Below are 13,820 nucleotides of genomic sequence, written 5' to 3'. Positions count from 1 at the left end.
TCATTTCCCAAATTCATTAGAAATAAATATGCCTCTTTCATTTAAAAATTACTAAAAGCTTTCAAAACTAATTTTAGAAATTAAATTGAAATTATTTGTCTTCAGTCAATGGAAAAGGCTTCTTCGTCATCAACAAGGTAGTTGGTGTAGCAAAGAGTAACATAACATTTTAAAATGCTATTATATGATAGAGCAAAAAGCAAAAGTAAGCCTGAAATAATATTCGTCAAAATTAGTATATATATACTATTATAAATAAAATATTACTATTATAAACAAAATAAAATTAATATGTATATATATATACATCCCAAGTCTGAATTGATTTTGAGATTTTATTCCTGAGACGTTCAAACATTAGCCGATAAAGTATTGCACTATTAATGAAAACATGCTCACGTACCTAGTGCTTTTACAGAGGTTGAGCCGTCTTCAAAGGAGTACCTTTCATTGAAATAAACTGTATTAATAATAATTAGTATTCGATGACATATTAGTTTCAGAGTGATAATGAAAGTTATGACGCTAAAAATGCAACGCTCTTATGCCTTTTATTTAACGAATTCTTTCATTTCTAAGTTAATTATAATGGATGGTGGTTGTTTTCTCAAAAGGAATTTTAAATCAAGGTGACTAAAAGCTGTATGGTAGCTTTGTTTCCGTTAGAAAAACATACCGTGTCTAAAAACGCAATCGTTATCTTCAAGAGAACGGTTATGTCAAGCTAAAACGACAAATAAAACCGACAACTATGCTCCGTGTGCACACTTCTTTCTTCAAGCAGGAAACGTGGAATTGTGTAAAGAAATAAATTTTTAAAAAGGAAAGACTTTTGGTGTGAAATACAGGGAAATTGAAACATGATAAAGAAATAATTAAAATTTTTGTGAAAACAAAAATGATTTATTTTTCAATTTAAATAGAAAATAATAATATACATTACCATTTATAAATATAATGAAATAAATATGCATAACCTTGTTTACCAAAAAACAGGTAAGGTTAATAAACCTCCTCATTGTATAACATTTTATTTTAGCGATCGATTCCAGCAGGGATTATCTGTTATAAAACGAGATTAATCTTCTCACTAAAACAGTCGTAGACAGCTTATTAGGTACAAATTTTGTTGAATTACATGTGCACCTAAATTACATGAATTCATTTTTAAGGAACCAATATGAGAGGAAAATTTACTGTACCTCTGGTATTCGGCCTCAAAGTTATTTTTACACAGCCATCACTGACATAGTATTTCTAAAAAGAAACCATTTCAGGTGCTCTGATAAAGTTTGCGTGCAAATTTAAGATAAAAACTTTTTGTTGAGAAAGTGTTGCTACTTTGAATATTGGAATGGATATTTCATGATGCCACGACATTTGCTACTTGTTAAAGCACCATAAACATGTAAAGTTTTCTCATCGGTTACTTTTCTCTTATGAATTAGGCTTGTATCTTCTTTCATTTCTGCTTATACAAAATACTTCTCGATCGCTTTCGTATAAACAAACTTCTCACAATAGTTGATGGTGTTTGTAAGTTTAAAATATATAATTGCTATCAGAAAGAGCTGTTTTCTTTCGCTGCAATAACATGAGCAACAAATCGCGTTCAGCAGATACCATTGCTTAATGAGTTACATTGGACATCGTCCCAGAGAGTCAAAATCCTTGAAGAAGAAGGAATCCTGAAAGACCAGTAAGAAGCAGTAAATATTTTCAGCTACTCCTTGCTCTCTTAAACTCGGGCGAACTTCCTGACCTACATAGGACACGGAGTGACCCTTGAGAATGTGCCACCCAGTCCCACGTCGTAATCGCCGAAATGCAAATGTCTTGTCTGTTTTTCATAAAAAAACTTTGTCCCATAGACTCTCTTCGTCGCACCGTTTCATCACAGCACACGCGCCGCCAAATAATGCACCACTAGCGTACACGCACCCCGTACTGTGTCCATGTGCCGCTGCATATTTTGGGGAAGTTTGCACGGGAAATGATGATTGTCTTCTTAACCGGTTGTCATGGAGGCGTCACCGCTCGGCGGCTGGCCGGCCGTCCTTATTTCTGCATGGCCGCCGATCGAGAGCGGAAGGCAGCGGCTTTGGACTAGCGATGACCCCATCTTCCGATACGGTGGCGAATGGCTGCTCACTCGACGCCCGTGATCGAATGCAGCCAGGGTTTGTAATACGTCGTCCTCATGTACACCCCAGGGAGGTGGGGTGCAGCGCACTTGATTCCGTGGGAGACAGTCCCGATGAGAACCCATTGCCCATCTACCCTCTCCGCCATTAGAGGTCCGCCGCTGTCGCCCTGTAAAAAGGAATAATATCCAAAATCAGGCATCTTACTCATACTGGAGCACGGCCATGAAAAAAAGGGTTGCTTTCTCTGTTCGGAATATTCAATCTCGGTAAGCGGTATTTTTCTCCCAGTACAATTGAACATTCGAATTCTTTGATTGTGAAGTTCTTTATATCAAATTTGGAGTAATTCCCTAAGCGGTTGGATATGGAGTGTTCGAAGTGTAGCAAAATTAAAAATTATTCATGGAAATAGTGACAGTTAACAGAAGGAATTTATGTTCAGGTCGAATAGATTAATGAGTAGCAATTAATCAGTTTACTATCGTCAACACATTTTGTCAGTGACCATTTGTAATTTTTAACGGAAATTCGAGCATGGAGTTTGAGGAGAGCTATTTTTTATTAAATTATTATTTTCTTTGTAACATGCATCTCCAAGAAAAGGGTGGTGTGCTTTTTAATTGTGAAAATGAAAGAATGATATACCAGTATAAGCTTAAGTGTGTTAGCAGTGTTAGTTAAAAGATGTTTCCCAGTAACAGAAAGGTAATTGTCACCTTTCCATGTCTAGTTTTCTTACATACATTCATGACAACATTGCTTATGGTGCTCATAAATATGCTAATTTGAATGAAAAATATTTTTTTCATAAATATATTGTTTAAGCACCACGATTAGTATACTTTTTAAAAATTCGATAGATCATAAACTCATAAAGTTGACTTATGCCACTCGGAATTCTACGGTATGGAGGAATAAAAACTTAATATGGCCCAGTGTACGTATATCTTATTTTTCTAAGAGTCAATTTAAATATAATAATGAATTCATCAGTGCCATTTAGTTTTCATCATTGAAAGCACATTTCAAATGACATATTTTAATAAAATTATCTTCAAAATCCTTACAGTCCAAAACCTTTGGCACTCTCGCTATCCTTACAAGCGCAGTAGCTCAATAATGAACTTTCTCTGTTTATTTAAAAGTAATAGAACCCAACAGCTCTTCTAGTGAATGGTAGTATGCCTTGAGTTAGTTTTACCGAAGGGGGGACTCGGGCGAACTACTTTCTAGAACCCGAAAACATACATAAAACTAAATGAGTTAAGACATTCATGCATGCTTACAATTATTTCTCGCTTAAAATTTAGGGATATTTTGCCCTGACTCGAGAAACCATTTGGCTTCGTCTTCAAAATGCATGCATAATGATTTTCCCGTGAAATTCATCTCACTGCACCAATTCCAATATTTATTTATACACCATTTAAACATAATTTTTCGATCTCATGTTTACATATGATTTCTTAAACGATGGTCATGCTTCTCTTATTTTTTTTATGAACATCTTCAGAAATGTCCCACTCCAAGAAAAAATGTATATAAAATGTATGTAAATGTGAAAAGTATTTGATGCATTCCTGGTTTTTTTCTGAACGCATTTTAGTCATTTCATTGCCAAATTGCTTATTTTTATCATAATATTTTTACAAAGTGGCTAACTGTAATAAAGGAATTGTAACATATAAATCAATAGTTGAACGTTATTGTGCTAAATATCCAATAGTATATTGCCCCAGCAATTTCACTTTTTAAATATTTATTGAAAATTAATGGTACTCTGTGCCGAATCCTTGCCCGTGGACTTAACATTTAGGCATGCTTTGTGAATATATTTTGGGATATTCGAGTAAGGTTGATCAGCATTGGGAATAATGAAGGCGTTAAAAAATAAAAGGACGGAGGTCATGGTCTTACCTCGCATGAATCCTTCTGTCCGTTGGCGTAACCAGCGCAAACGAAACTTGAAAGGATTGTCTTCGCATGTCCTGCCGTCTTGAACATTTCCTGGCACACCGAATTCTCCAGCACAGGCACTTGTACCTCCTGCAGGACGCTCGGAACGCCACCACCTGCGAGAGGAGAATTTGCATCTTTCACTCGAGACTCTAAAAAAAATGATAGCTCAAAATATTAGAGGAAATTTAAAATTGAGAAATATAATAATGTTATAAAATATTTATTAAAGATAGTGATAGTTCAGATTGGTTCTTCAAGCACCCGAACGATGTGTATTATGTAGGGATTGTTCATTCATGAATGTTTGTTAGTCTCTTCCCTATTATCTGGATAATTTTTATGATTTCAATGGCCATCAATAATATTTTGAGGGACTTTAAAATTCTTTTGTTTGATTTGTCATTTTCACTTTTTTGCGGTAAAACTAGGAATAATATTGACCAAGTTCTTGATTAACCACAGCATTAGTAATACTATATTTCCTTTGCGCAAAATTTACTTGGTTATATTTTGTGTTGAATTTTACCCACAGTTATAGTAATAATTCCTTTGCGCAAAATTTACTTGGCTATATTTTGTGTTGAGCTATACCTCTGTGTTTAATTGTACCTTAATTCCATAATTGATCTGTGTAAAATGTTGTCTATCCAGTTATACTAATCTAAAATTGTTTTCCGTATGATTGAGCTTCAAAAAGACGTTTGTTCCGTTCTGTATAGCGAAATTTTTTTATCAAGAAAAAATCTTTGCCTACATTATTGTGCCTTTCAGATTTATGTAGTCTTTTCTGCGGATATATTTTTCTGTCCCTCTTTTCTTTATTACTACACTAGAATTATCCTTTGTATAACGCTTCAAAATTGGCCATCAATATGTCCTACTCCTCTTTTTGGTCTATTTTTCAATATTTCTATTCCCCAAATCTGTAAGAACATTTTTGTTTTGTTAGCTATTCCTATTGCAACCGAAATATTTTGAGCAGTCCTAATTAATTCACTCAGAATCCCATGTGATTTCCTTTACCGCCTCATTCAGTGCCCGTACTCCTTGTCTCAACTTTTGCGACTACGTTAAAAAAGACTTAATGGGCGTAACAGGCTGTATGGGCACCCCCACTCCAAATCCATACTTTTAAGAGATTTTACGTTGCGGTTCTCCATCTGTAAACTATGTGTTCTGAGATCTAATTCCTTTTGTAGTTTTGATTACGAAATTCCTCATCTCAGCCCTTTTATTTATTATTTTGCCTATTTTTCCCCACTCCACCTCTTGGAAAGCCTTCTCCAATTTTACGAAACAAAGTAAGATACCCTAATTAAATTCCGTTTTCCTTTCCATTTCTTTTCACAATTCCGTTTAGGCGAGACGAGGCCCTCTCTAAATCTGAAACGCATCTCAATATTCAAAGGGTATGTAAATAGCTAGTCTGGATTCTTGTTCATTCTTTCTGAGTTAATTGTCATTCGGCCGTTTTTGAATGTACGACTGAATTCATAATCCGATAGTACTTGCATTATGCTGTTTTATATTTTTATAACTGCTGATTAAAATTAGTATGAAAAGGTGTTCTAGTGCTGTAGTTTTAGGAGGGACCAATTGAAGGGAGACGGAGGAATATGTCCCAATAAAAATACTCACGGGTCTTCCATAGGAAATTCACCAAAAGTAAATGTTTAATTTTTATATGTTGTTCCCTATCGGTGTTTGTGTACAGACAGGAACCAATGGCGTTATCAACCATTATCTTTACCTTTAAATGTGGAGAATGGATATAATGAAAAGTCCAAATTTGCGCAAAAATATTTTTCAAAATTAAAATGTTTACTTAAATCATGTGAACGCTTAATTTTCCGGTTATTTTCACTTTTTTCGTTCTTAAGTTACATATTTCCTCTGCCGTGGACTATTTCACTTCTTCTTTGCCATGTCAATGGTGCCGAAGATTGAAAAAGAGGCTTAGTGGTTCTGAAAATTTGCTTAAGTGAGGGAATGTTTGTGGTTCAGTTTCGTGGGCCTGTAGCAACCCATTTAGAAATAAGATTAGTGCATATGACCGTTTACAGATGGGTGGAGCGAGTTTCCGTACCGTATTTGAGTCTCCCCCAACCGGTGACCGTTGCAACACGTCCTGTGAAGTCTTCGTTGTCTTTGGGCATGCATATGGGCACGATGTGCTGCTGGTAAGTGACGGCCGAGTCCAGCTCCAGCAGGGCCAGGTCGTTCTCGAATGTGGCGGCGTCGTAGCGTCGGTGCACTATTACCCGCCGTACGTTTCTGGTGATGGCGCGCCGTGACTCAAGCTCACTCGTCAGGTCGTACTCGCCGAACACTGCCACGAGGGAGGCGAGGAAGCTGAAGCGGAAAAAAGGATGGAATTAAATAAAAACGCGATCCCATTGGTTTCCTTAACTAGAGAGAAACCTTTTCCAGTCAATACCCCAGCGATGGGTTCATAACCGTTTAGGCATCAAAAAGGTGCCAAAAATGGTAAAGTGTGCCATGTTGTACGTCATGCAATTTTTAATACGCATCAATTACTCTCTCTTTCTCTTCACTTAAATTTTTGCCCAAAAAATTGAGATAAATCCATCACATTGATACTACTTAACATTCCTGTCCTGTTAGCATGCATTTGTTGATGTTTACGAAAAGAAAAATATTTTAAAAACACATTTCAGGAAAAATTGATTAAGTGTTGAAGTTATGAGTGAAACTTGTTCTTGGATTGCCGCTTAAATTTATATTTTGCCGTAATCAACTACTTATCGAATTTTTAAGCATAGAAATTTTTAGTTTCATTTTTAGTTTCTGCATTACTTACTCTCAATTTTATGGTAACAAGTGAAATAACGGCAAGAAAAGGTCATGGAAAAAGATCTTCTCTTTCTCGCTTAAATTACGTCGATGGATATGGCCAATTTAAGATTTAAGATCGTTAACATATATGATTCATTAGTTAAAGCAGTATCCTCACTGTTTTGAATTAGCGTGCAACAAACGTAGACCACAAAAAGTCTCACAATATTAGGGCTGCCGTAAGTGGTATCCTTATTATAAAATAAAACATACGTGTACCGAACGCGTTTATATGTCAGAGATCATTCATTCAGTAACTTCCAATTTCACATTTGTTTATGTTTATCATAAGATGAGGAGGAAAACACTCACCCAGGTTGACAGTGAGCTGCCGTGACGACGTATCTCGACGTAATGAGAACACCACCGCACTTGTTCTTGGTGAAGAGGCCAAGCCACGTAGACTCCCTCACCAGTACCTGCCAGGGCCACTCGCCGAAAGTTGCTCCCTTCCCACCTACGATCCTTCCCTTCTTCTTCATCAAGGGCCGCACACCACATACTGCACTCCACCAGTATCCACATGTGGTAGCGAAGGTGGTTGAGGAGACAGAAGAGGGAAGGGATGATCAGTGAATTTGGTAAATTTTGATCGGTTAAGAAAACTGTCGGTACTGAAGGCTTTCCGAACGTTTCATTATCGTGGAGTACTTTAGGATTCTAAATTTTTTAAAAATTTTATGAGTATTATATGATATATTATGATATTGATGAATATATAGCATATCGATTTTTTTGTATTAGAGGAGTGCACAAATATTATTATTATTATCATTGATAATCTACTGGTTCAGGTAGAATTTGAATGCGCAGAGGCTTTACAACGGTTCAACGATTAGTCCCTTGCTTCACCCACCAAACAATTTGACATCCAACCTTACAATAAGCAGCTCTTCAATTCAGCATACTTCTTTCCACCCTTTATTCCGTCCAGCATATTTTATCTTATTCCTGCCTCTTCATCGTTTACCGAATGTTTTCCTTTCTATCACAGTCCTCAATATCCCATTGCCAATCAAAACGCTCCTCATCTTCCTGCCTTCTTTTGATTTCTCCCAACAGTCCTCTATCATCCCTCACCATGACTAGCACTTTTACGTTTGTTTTCCTTTCTCTTTACTACCTGTCTGCGCGGGTATGTTGTTTAAAAAACATACTATTATTTAAAAACTAATTTATATTCTTAGTTACCGATATCAGCAAGTTAGGGTTTAGCCTTCTTGATAAATAATTGCATAGAACTAAGCCTTCGTTTTAAATCGAACATGAACGTTTGCATTATTTTATATACGAATATACGAAATATCTGAGAAATTGTCTATGGTTTTGAATTCTGAGTATGAATGTCTGTGACGACTAGAAGCCACCCATTCTTTGGACTCACATGATAAAATCTTTGAACCAATCCGAGGCAATATCCTATAGGTCATAAATACTAAACTGTTTGCTGGAATTGATAAAATGAAAATTATGGTTTTACGGATATTTATGGTTTTGGAATAATGAAATACATCAAATTTAATTTTAAAATGATGTTCAAAGAGGCCAGCAATAATATCAGCGTCAAAACTTAAACACAACATTTTTAACAATCAATGTGAAACTGGGATTTAAATCGTATTGAAAAACAAACACTAATTCATCACAATTAACAATTTTCATGAATATATCTGTTTTCTAATGCCCATGTGTTTTTACTTACCGTTTCTGAAATCACCTGGGGGTCTTTCCGACGTTGTCGGCTTCAGAGCGGCGGCTGTCGTTACGACTGGATCAGCCACAGCTTCTACCGCTGCTGTGACGGTTGTGATGGGAATTGGTTTAGGAGTAGTAGTCCTTTTCGGTGGCTTCGGTGTCTCAGACGTACTCGGAAGTACAGCTTCTGCTATTAGAACTTCCGGTGTAGGCTTCGGTGGTCTGGTGGTTGGCCGTTTAGTTGTTGGCCTTGTGGGCCTTGAGGGCTTACTTCCAGAACTCGGGGGTTTGGTCGGCCTATTTCCCCCGCCCGGTGGTTTTGCTGGGGGCTTTGTTGGGGGTTTTGCTGGGGGCTTGGTTGGGGGCTTGGTTGGCCTAGGTGGCCTGTTGCTGGGTCGTGGGGGCTTCGAAGAGACTTCTTCGTCAGCGACCACCGGTTCCACTTGAGGCTTCTTAGTGGGGTTCGGTCTCTTTGTGGTCGTTGGTTTCGTCGGCGGTCTCTTCGTGGTGGTGAGCAAGTTGAGCGACGGACTCAGCGGCTTCGCACCACCCGTCGTGTTCTGCCCGAGGACCACATCCTGCAGTACGTGGAAGTCCACGGCTAAGGAGGAGACGATATTTGATACGAGGGCAGACACCTTGTCGTCGAGCGAGGGGTCTTCGAATATCGGGGTCGTCCCTTCGATCGGCGTGGCTGTTGTGGACGGCGAAGTGGTTGGAGCGGCGGTAGTGCTTTCCATAGACGATTCTTCCGGAAGCTCTTCCGGTGGTTCGATTACGGGCTTCTCTTCCTCCGGCTTCGGTTTTACCTCGGTGTCATTCGGCTCTTCGTCGATGTCGCTCGGCTCCTCCCCGACATCCTCAGTCTCTTCATCTTGTAGCTTCGTCCCTCCGTAATTTCCCGCGAGTGAACTTCGCGGTGTGGTCGTGCTCACGGTTTGCGGGTTAGATTGCACGGTGGGGAATGGTGCCAATAGGTCCGGGTGAGGATGAAGTGGTCCCAGGACTATAACTGTGGGTGGAGGTGGGCGTGTCTGCTGTGGTCGAATCGTGCCCGGTGGATTCCTGGTCGGAGGGAAGGATGTCGGGGAGTCGTGGTGCAGATGAGGAGGGCTGCCGTCCAGCATGGATATGATGTGCCCGATGGCGTTGGGGAGGTCGGGAGGATCGGTGACTGGCGGGGAAGCGAATGGCGGCCTCTTAGACCAGGTTACGGAGGAATCTGCCGGTGGCCTCTGCGCTGGAGGCAGGCGAGACGGTGGATAGAATATGTCCAGGGGGATGATGCCCGTGTCGTTCAGGACGGTTCCGTTCTCGTAGATCAGCACGGTGTCAGTGTGGAGTCCTGGGTTGAGGAGTCCCGGGGGAACGTGTGGAGGTGGAGTGGGTGATGAGGAGATGGAGGGACGAGTTGGGCGGGGACGGGGTGGGGTTGGCCGACGGGTTGACGGCGGAAGGGGCAGTGTAGGGGGCAGCGTGACCCCTAGGGGCAGACGACAGCAGGCACCGAATAAGAAGCCATCCATGCAAGTGGACAGGACCTCTCCTTTCCGGCGTTGGCATTCATGATTGAACATGCAGACGCCTTCCTCGTCGCCGGTAGATCCCTTGCACGGTTTGGGGACGATTCGATAACCGCCGAACATCTTGGACGCTGCAAGGAAATAAAATAAAATTGATTAAGATTTTTCTATTACATATATATATATATATATATATATTTTTTTTTTTTAAGTAATCTACCGGTTAAGGTAGGTTTTTGGACGGACACAACTACCAAACAAATATTTTATTACTCCTAACAAAACACAAAATCAATCATCCTACTCTATATCAAGTCCCTCTTCATCACTGAGTACTTCCTTCCTCCCTTCATCCCGTCCAGCATCCCTATCCTGTTCCTTCCCTTTCCTCTTTTGCCCAACATTCTACCCTCTATCACAGTCTTCAACATCCCACTGCCGGTCAACACCCCCTTCATCCACTTTTCCTGCCTCCATAGGATTGCTCCCAACAAACCCCTCTCTTCGCCCACCATACCAAGTACTTCCTCATTTGTTTTCTTCTCTGTCCATTTCACCATCTCCATTCTTCTCCACACCCACATTTCAAAAGCCTCCAGTCTACGTCTATCCTCCTGCTTCAATGACCACGTTTCCGCTCCGTACATAGCTACGCTCCATATCAAAGTTTTTACGAGTCTTTTCTTAACATCCTTACTCAAAGTCCCTGTCATCAACTCCCTCCTCCTTGTGAAAGCCTCTTTGCCTAGCGCAATTCTTCTCCTTACGTCCCTACTACTTTGACCGTGTTGGTCCAAAACACTACCGAGATACGTAAACTGTTCTACCTGCTCTAGTTTTTGCCCTCCTATTTTAATGTTAAGCTTGCCCTTTTTCTTTCTAGAAAATCGCATAACCTTTGTTTTATTAATGTTGATTCTCATCCCATACCTGTCGCACTGAATTTCCAATTCACTCAGCAATGCTTGCAGCCCCTTGGCTGACTGACAAACTAAAGCTTGGTCATCAGCAAACCTAACTGATTTTACGAATTCCCCGCCCACTTTCATTCCTACCTCGAGTTCTTCCCATGCCTCTTTGATCATTTCTTCTGCATACAGGTTGAACAGCAACGGTGATAATGGGCAACCCTGCCTTACACCCCTTCCTAACACTGCCCATCCTGACTCCCCGTTTCCCACCCTCACCTGAGCAGTCTGAGACATGTACAGGTTGCGGATTAGCCTCCTTTCCCTCCAATCTATTCCTATTTTCTGCAATATACTCATTAGTTTATATATATATATATATATATATATATATATATATATATATGTATATATATATGTATATGTATATATATATATATATATATATATATATATAGATATTTCTATTACATATATACCTGTATATATATGTATGTATATATATATATATATATATATATATATATGTATATATATATATATATATGTATATATATATATATATATATATATATATATATATATATATATATATATATATATATATATATATATATATATATATAGATATTTCTATTACATATATACCTGTATATATATGTATGTATATATATATATATATATATATATATATGTATGTATATATATATATATATATGTATGTATATATATGTATGTATATATATATATATATATGTATGTATATATATATATATATATATGTATGTATATATATATATATATATATATATATAATTATATATAAGGGTCGCGGTAGTCCAGTGGGTAGAGCGTTGGACTGCTGACCGGAGGGTCCCAGGTTCGATTCTCGGGCAAGGCACTCTGGGCACCTGCAGCTCCACCCAAACTAAAGTGATTTTTCGGGTACCAGGTCTTCCTGGGAAACCATAACCGGCACAGGGAAAGGAACTGGCCCCCCTACCCTGATGTGTGAATTTTCACACGCCGTATAGGGCTTAGTACTGGGTGATCTCTACCATCACCTACTAAACCGACCTTCGGGTTGATTGCTGTGTTTATGGTTTATATATATATATATATACATACACACATATATATATATACACACAAACAAACATACGACTTTAATGACCATTTTGGTCCAAAACCCCTACTAAACTGTTCCACCTGTTCTAGTATATGAACTCCTATTTTAATACTTAATCCAGCTTCTTTTTTCTTGAAACTAGATTACCTTTGCTTTGCTAACTATTATTCTCATCTCATATATATTGCTCTGATTTCTCAATGCACTGAGCAACGCTCGAAACTGGCTTAAACTATAACCTTAACTGACTGGCAAACTATAGGTTGATTATGCGTAAAACTAATTCCACGAATTGTCCATCGACTTTCATTCCTATCCTAATTCTTCCCATGCCTTTTTAATCATTTCTTCGAATAATAATTTGACAAGCAAAGATGTTAAAGGACATCCCTGTCACATCTCTGTTGTTATGCTGCCCATCCCGACTCAACAGCTATCACTCACACTTGAGCAATATAATTTATGTGCACGTTGCGGGTAAGTCTCCTACCCCTCCCATCTGCTTCTATTTTCTGTAATACATTAAATTAATCTACCCAAGTCATCATATTAAATGCCATTTTAAAATGTACGAAACAGACAAATGTATCCTGATTTTACTGTGTTTCTCATTATGGGTACCTTATTACTGATTTATCATCACGTGTGCCTCTCCCTTTTAAACCCAAACTGATCAGTTCCAACATCAATCAATCATTTGCCTTTCTCTCCATCCTCTTGTTGATGATCCTGAGAACCACTTTAGATTCGTATGGAATCAAACTTATCCTTCTGTAGTCCTTATATACAGCTGTCTTTACCTCTTTTGCAGTAGTAACTTACACTGATCTGACGATCTTCCTGCCTAATTCCTCCCTCATCAATGTTGCGAAATCGTACATTAAAACTCTTCCTCTCACGTTTTCCTAAACTTTTAAGTCGTTCCGTGGGAACGTTCTATCCTCACAGCCTTATTTGAATTAAATTAACCTTAATATCCTTTTAACTTACCATCAAGTATACTTAGACCTAATCTAACCCCACTGCTTTCTCCTTCCATCTTTCTATATCTTTAGCTAGAATGCCTGGACCTATCCCCATTCACTTCATATTCTCTTCCCGTCTAAGCTTGCTGGCCTAATATCGTTGCCATATTGTTCCTCTATATATTAACTCCATCTCTCTTGAATCGTTTCTGCTTTAATTAATATTTTTCTTGACTTATCTTTCATTGTTTGTACGAATTTTTCTGACAGTGATTTAACCTTCATAGATAGCATACAAAGTTCACCTCTCCTTAATAAACTTTCTATATCATTCACTCCATCTTCCTCCACGCTTCTTTCGCTCTGTTTGTTTCCTGCGTGCGTTTATTATTGAACTCTTTATATTTCCTTTTACCTAATTCTGTGGTTCCCTTCTCCATTTCCATCTCTCTTCTAATCATTTTGTTCGTGATACATTGTTTCCTTGTTCTTTTCATATTTACATTTCCTCCAGTTTCTTTTGCAAATTTCAACATATCTCTTTTATATGGTTCCATTTTTCCTCTAAGGTATCCAGCTCCCTTTCCTCACTCATGATTATATCTGTAGCCTTCTGGTACTCCTTCCTCGTCATTCCA

At 38.5% G+C, this 13,820-nt stretch overlaps 1 protein-coding gene across 1 annotated transcript; it reads right to left on the bottom strand.

Annotated features, from left to right (window-relative positions):
• Positions 1 to 2,148: 2,148 nt before the first annotated feature.
• Positions 2,149 to 13,256, bottom strand: flz (transmembrane serine protease filzig). Its single transcript, XM_071596163.1, has 8 exons — positions 13,208 to 13,256; positions 9,101 to 10,311; positions 8,858 to 8,986; positions 8,665 to 8,818; positions 7,275 to 7,464; positions 6,193 to 6,458; positions 4,065 to 4,219; positions 2,149 to 2,313 (listed from the first exon to the last, which is right to left on the bottom strand). The coding sequence occupies exons 1-8, from the start codon at positions 13,254 to 13,256 to the stop codon at positions 2,149 to 2,151; spliced, it is 2,319 nt and encodes a 772-aa protein (XP_071452264.1).
• Between the last annotated feature and the right edge of the window lie 564 nt (positions 13,257 to 13,820).

Source organism: Hetaerina americana, unplaced genomic scaffold (assembly GCF_022747635.1).
Source record: "Hetaerina americana unplaced genomic scaffold, ioHetAmer1.1.p SCAF_1, whole genome shotgun sequence".
NCBI lineage: Eukaryota > Metazoa > Arthropoda > Insecta > Odonata > Calopterygidae > Hetaerina > Hetaerina americana.
The sequence above is the reverse complement of the archived record's forward strand: the minus strand, read 5'-3'. Positions and strand labels throughout refer to the sequence as shown.

Coding starts and splice junctions, on each gene's coding strand:
- flz (XM_071596163.1), bottom strand. CDS start 13,256: ATGGAAGGAGAAAGCAGTGGGGTTAGATTAGGTCTAAGTATACTTGAT. Junction 10,312..13,207: donor AGGTCTAAGTATACTTGATG/GTAAGTTAAAAG, acceptor ATTTCCTTGCAG/CGTCCAAGATGTTCGGCGGT. Junction 2,314..4,064: donor GACAGAAGGATTCATGCGAG/GTAAGACCATGA, acceptor TCCTTTTTACAG/GGCGACAGCGGCGGACCTCT.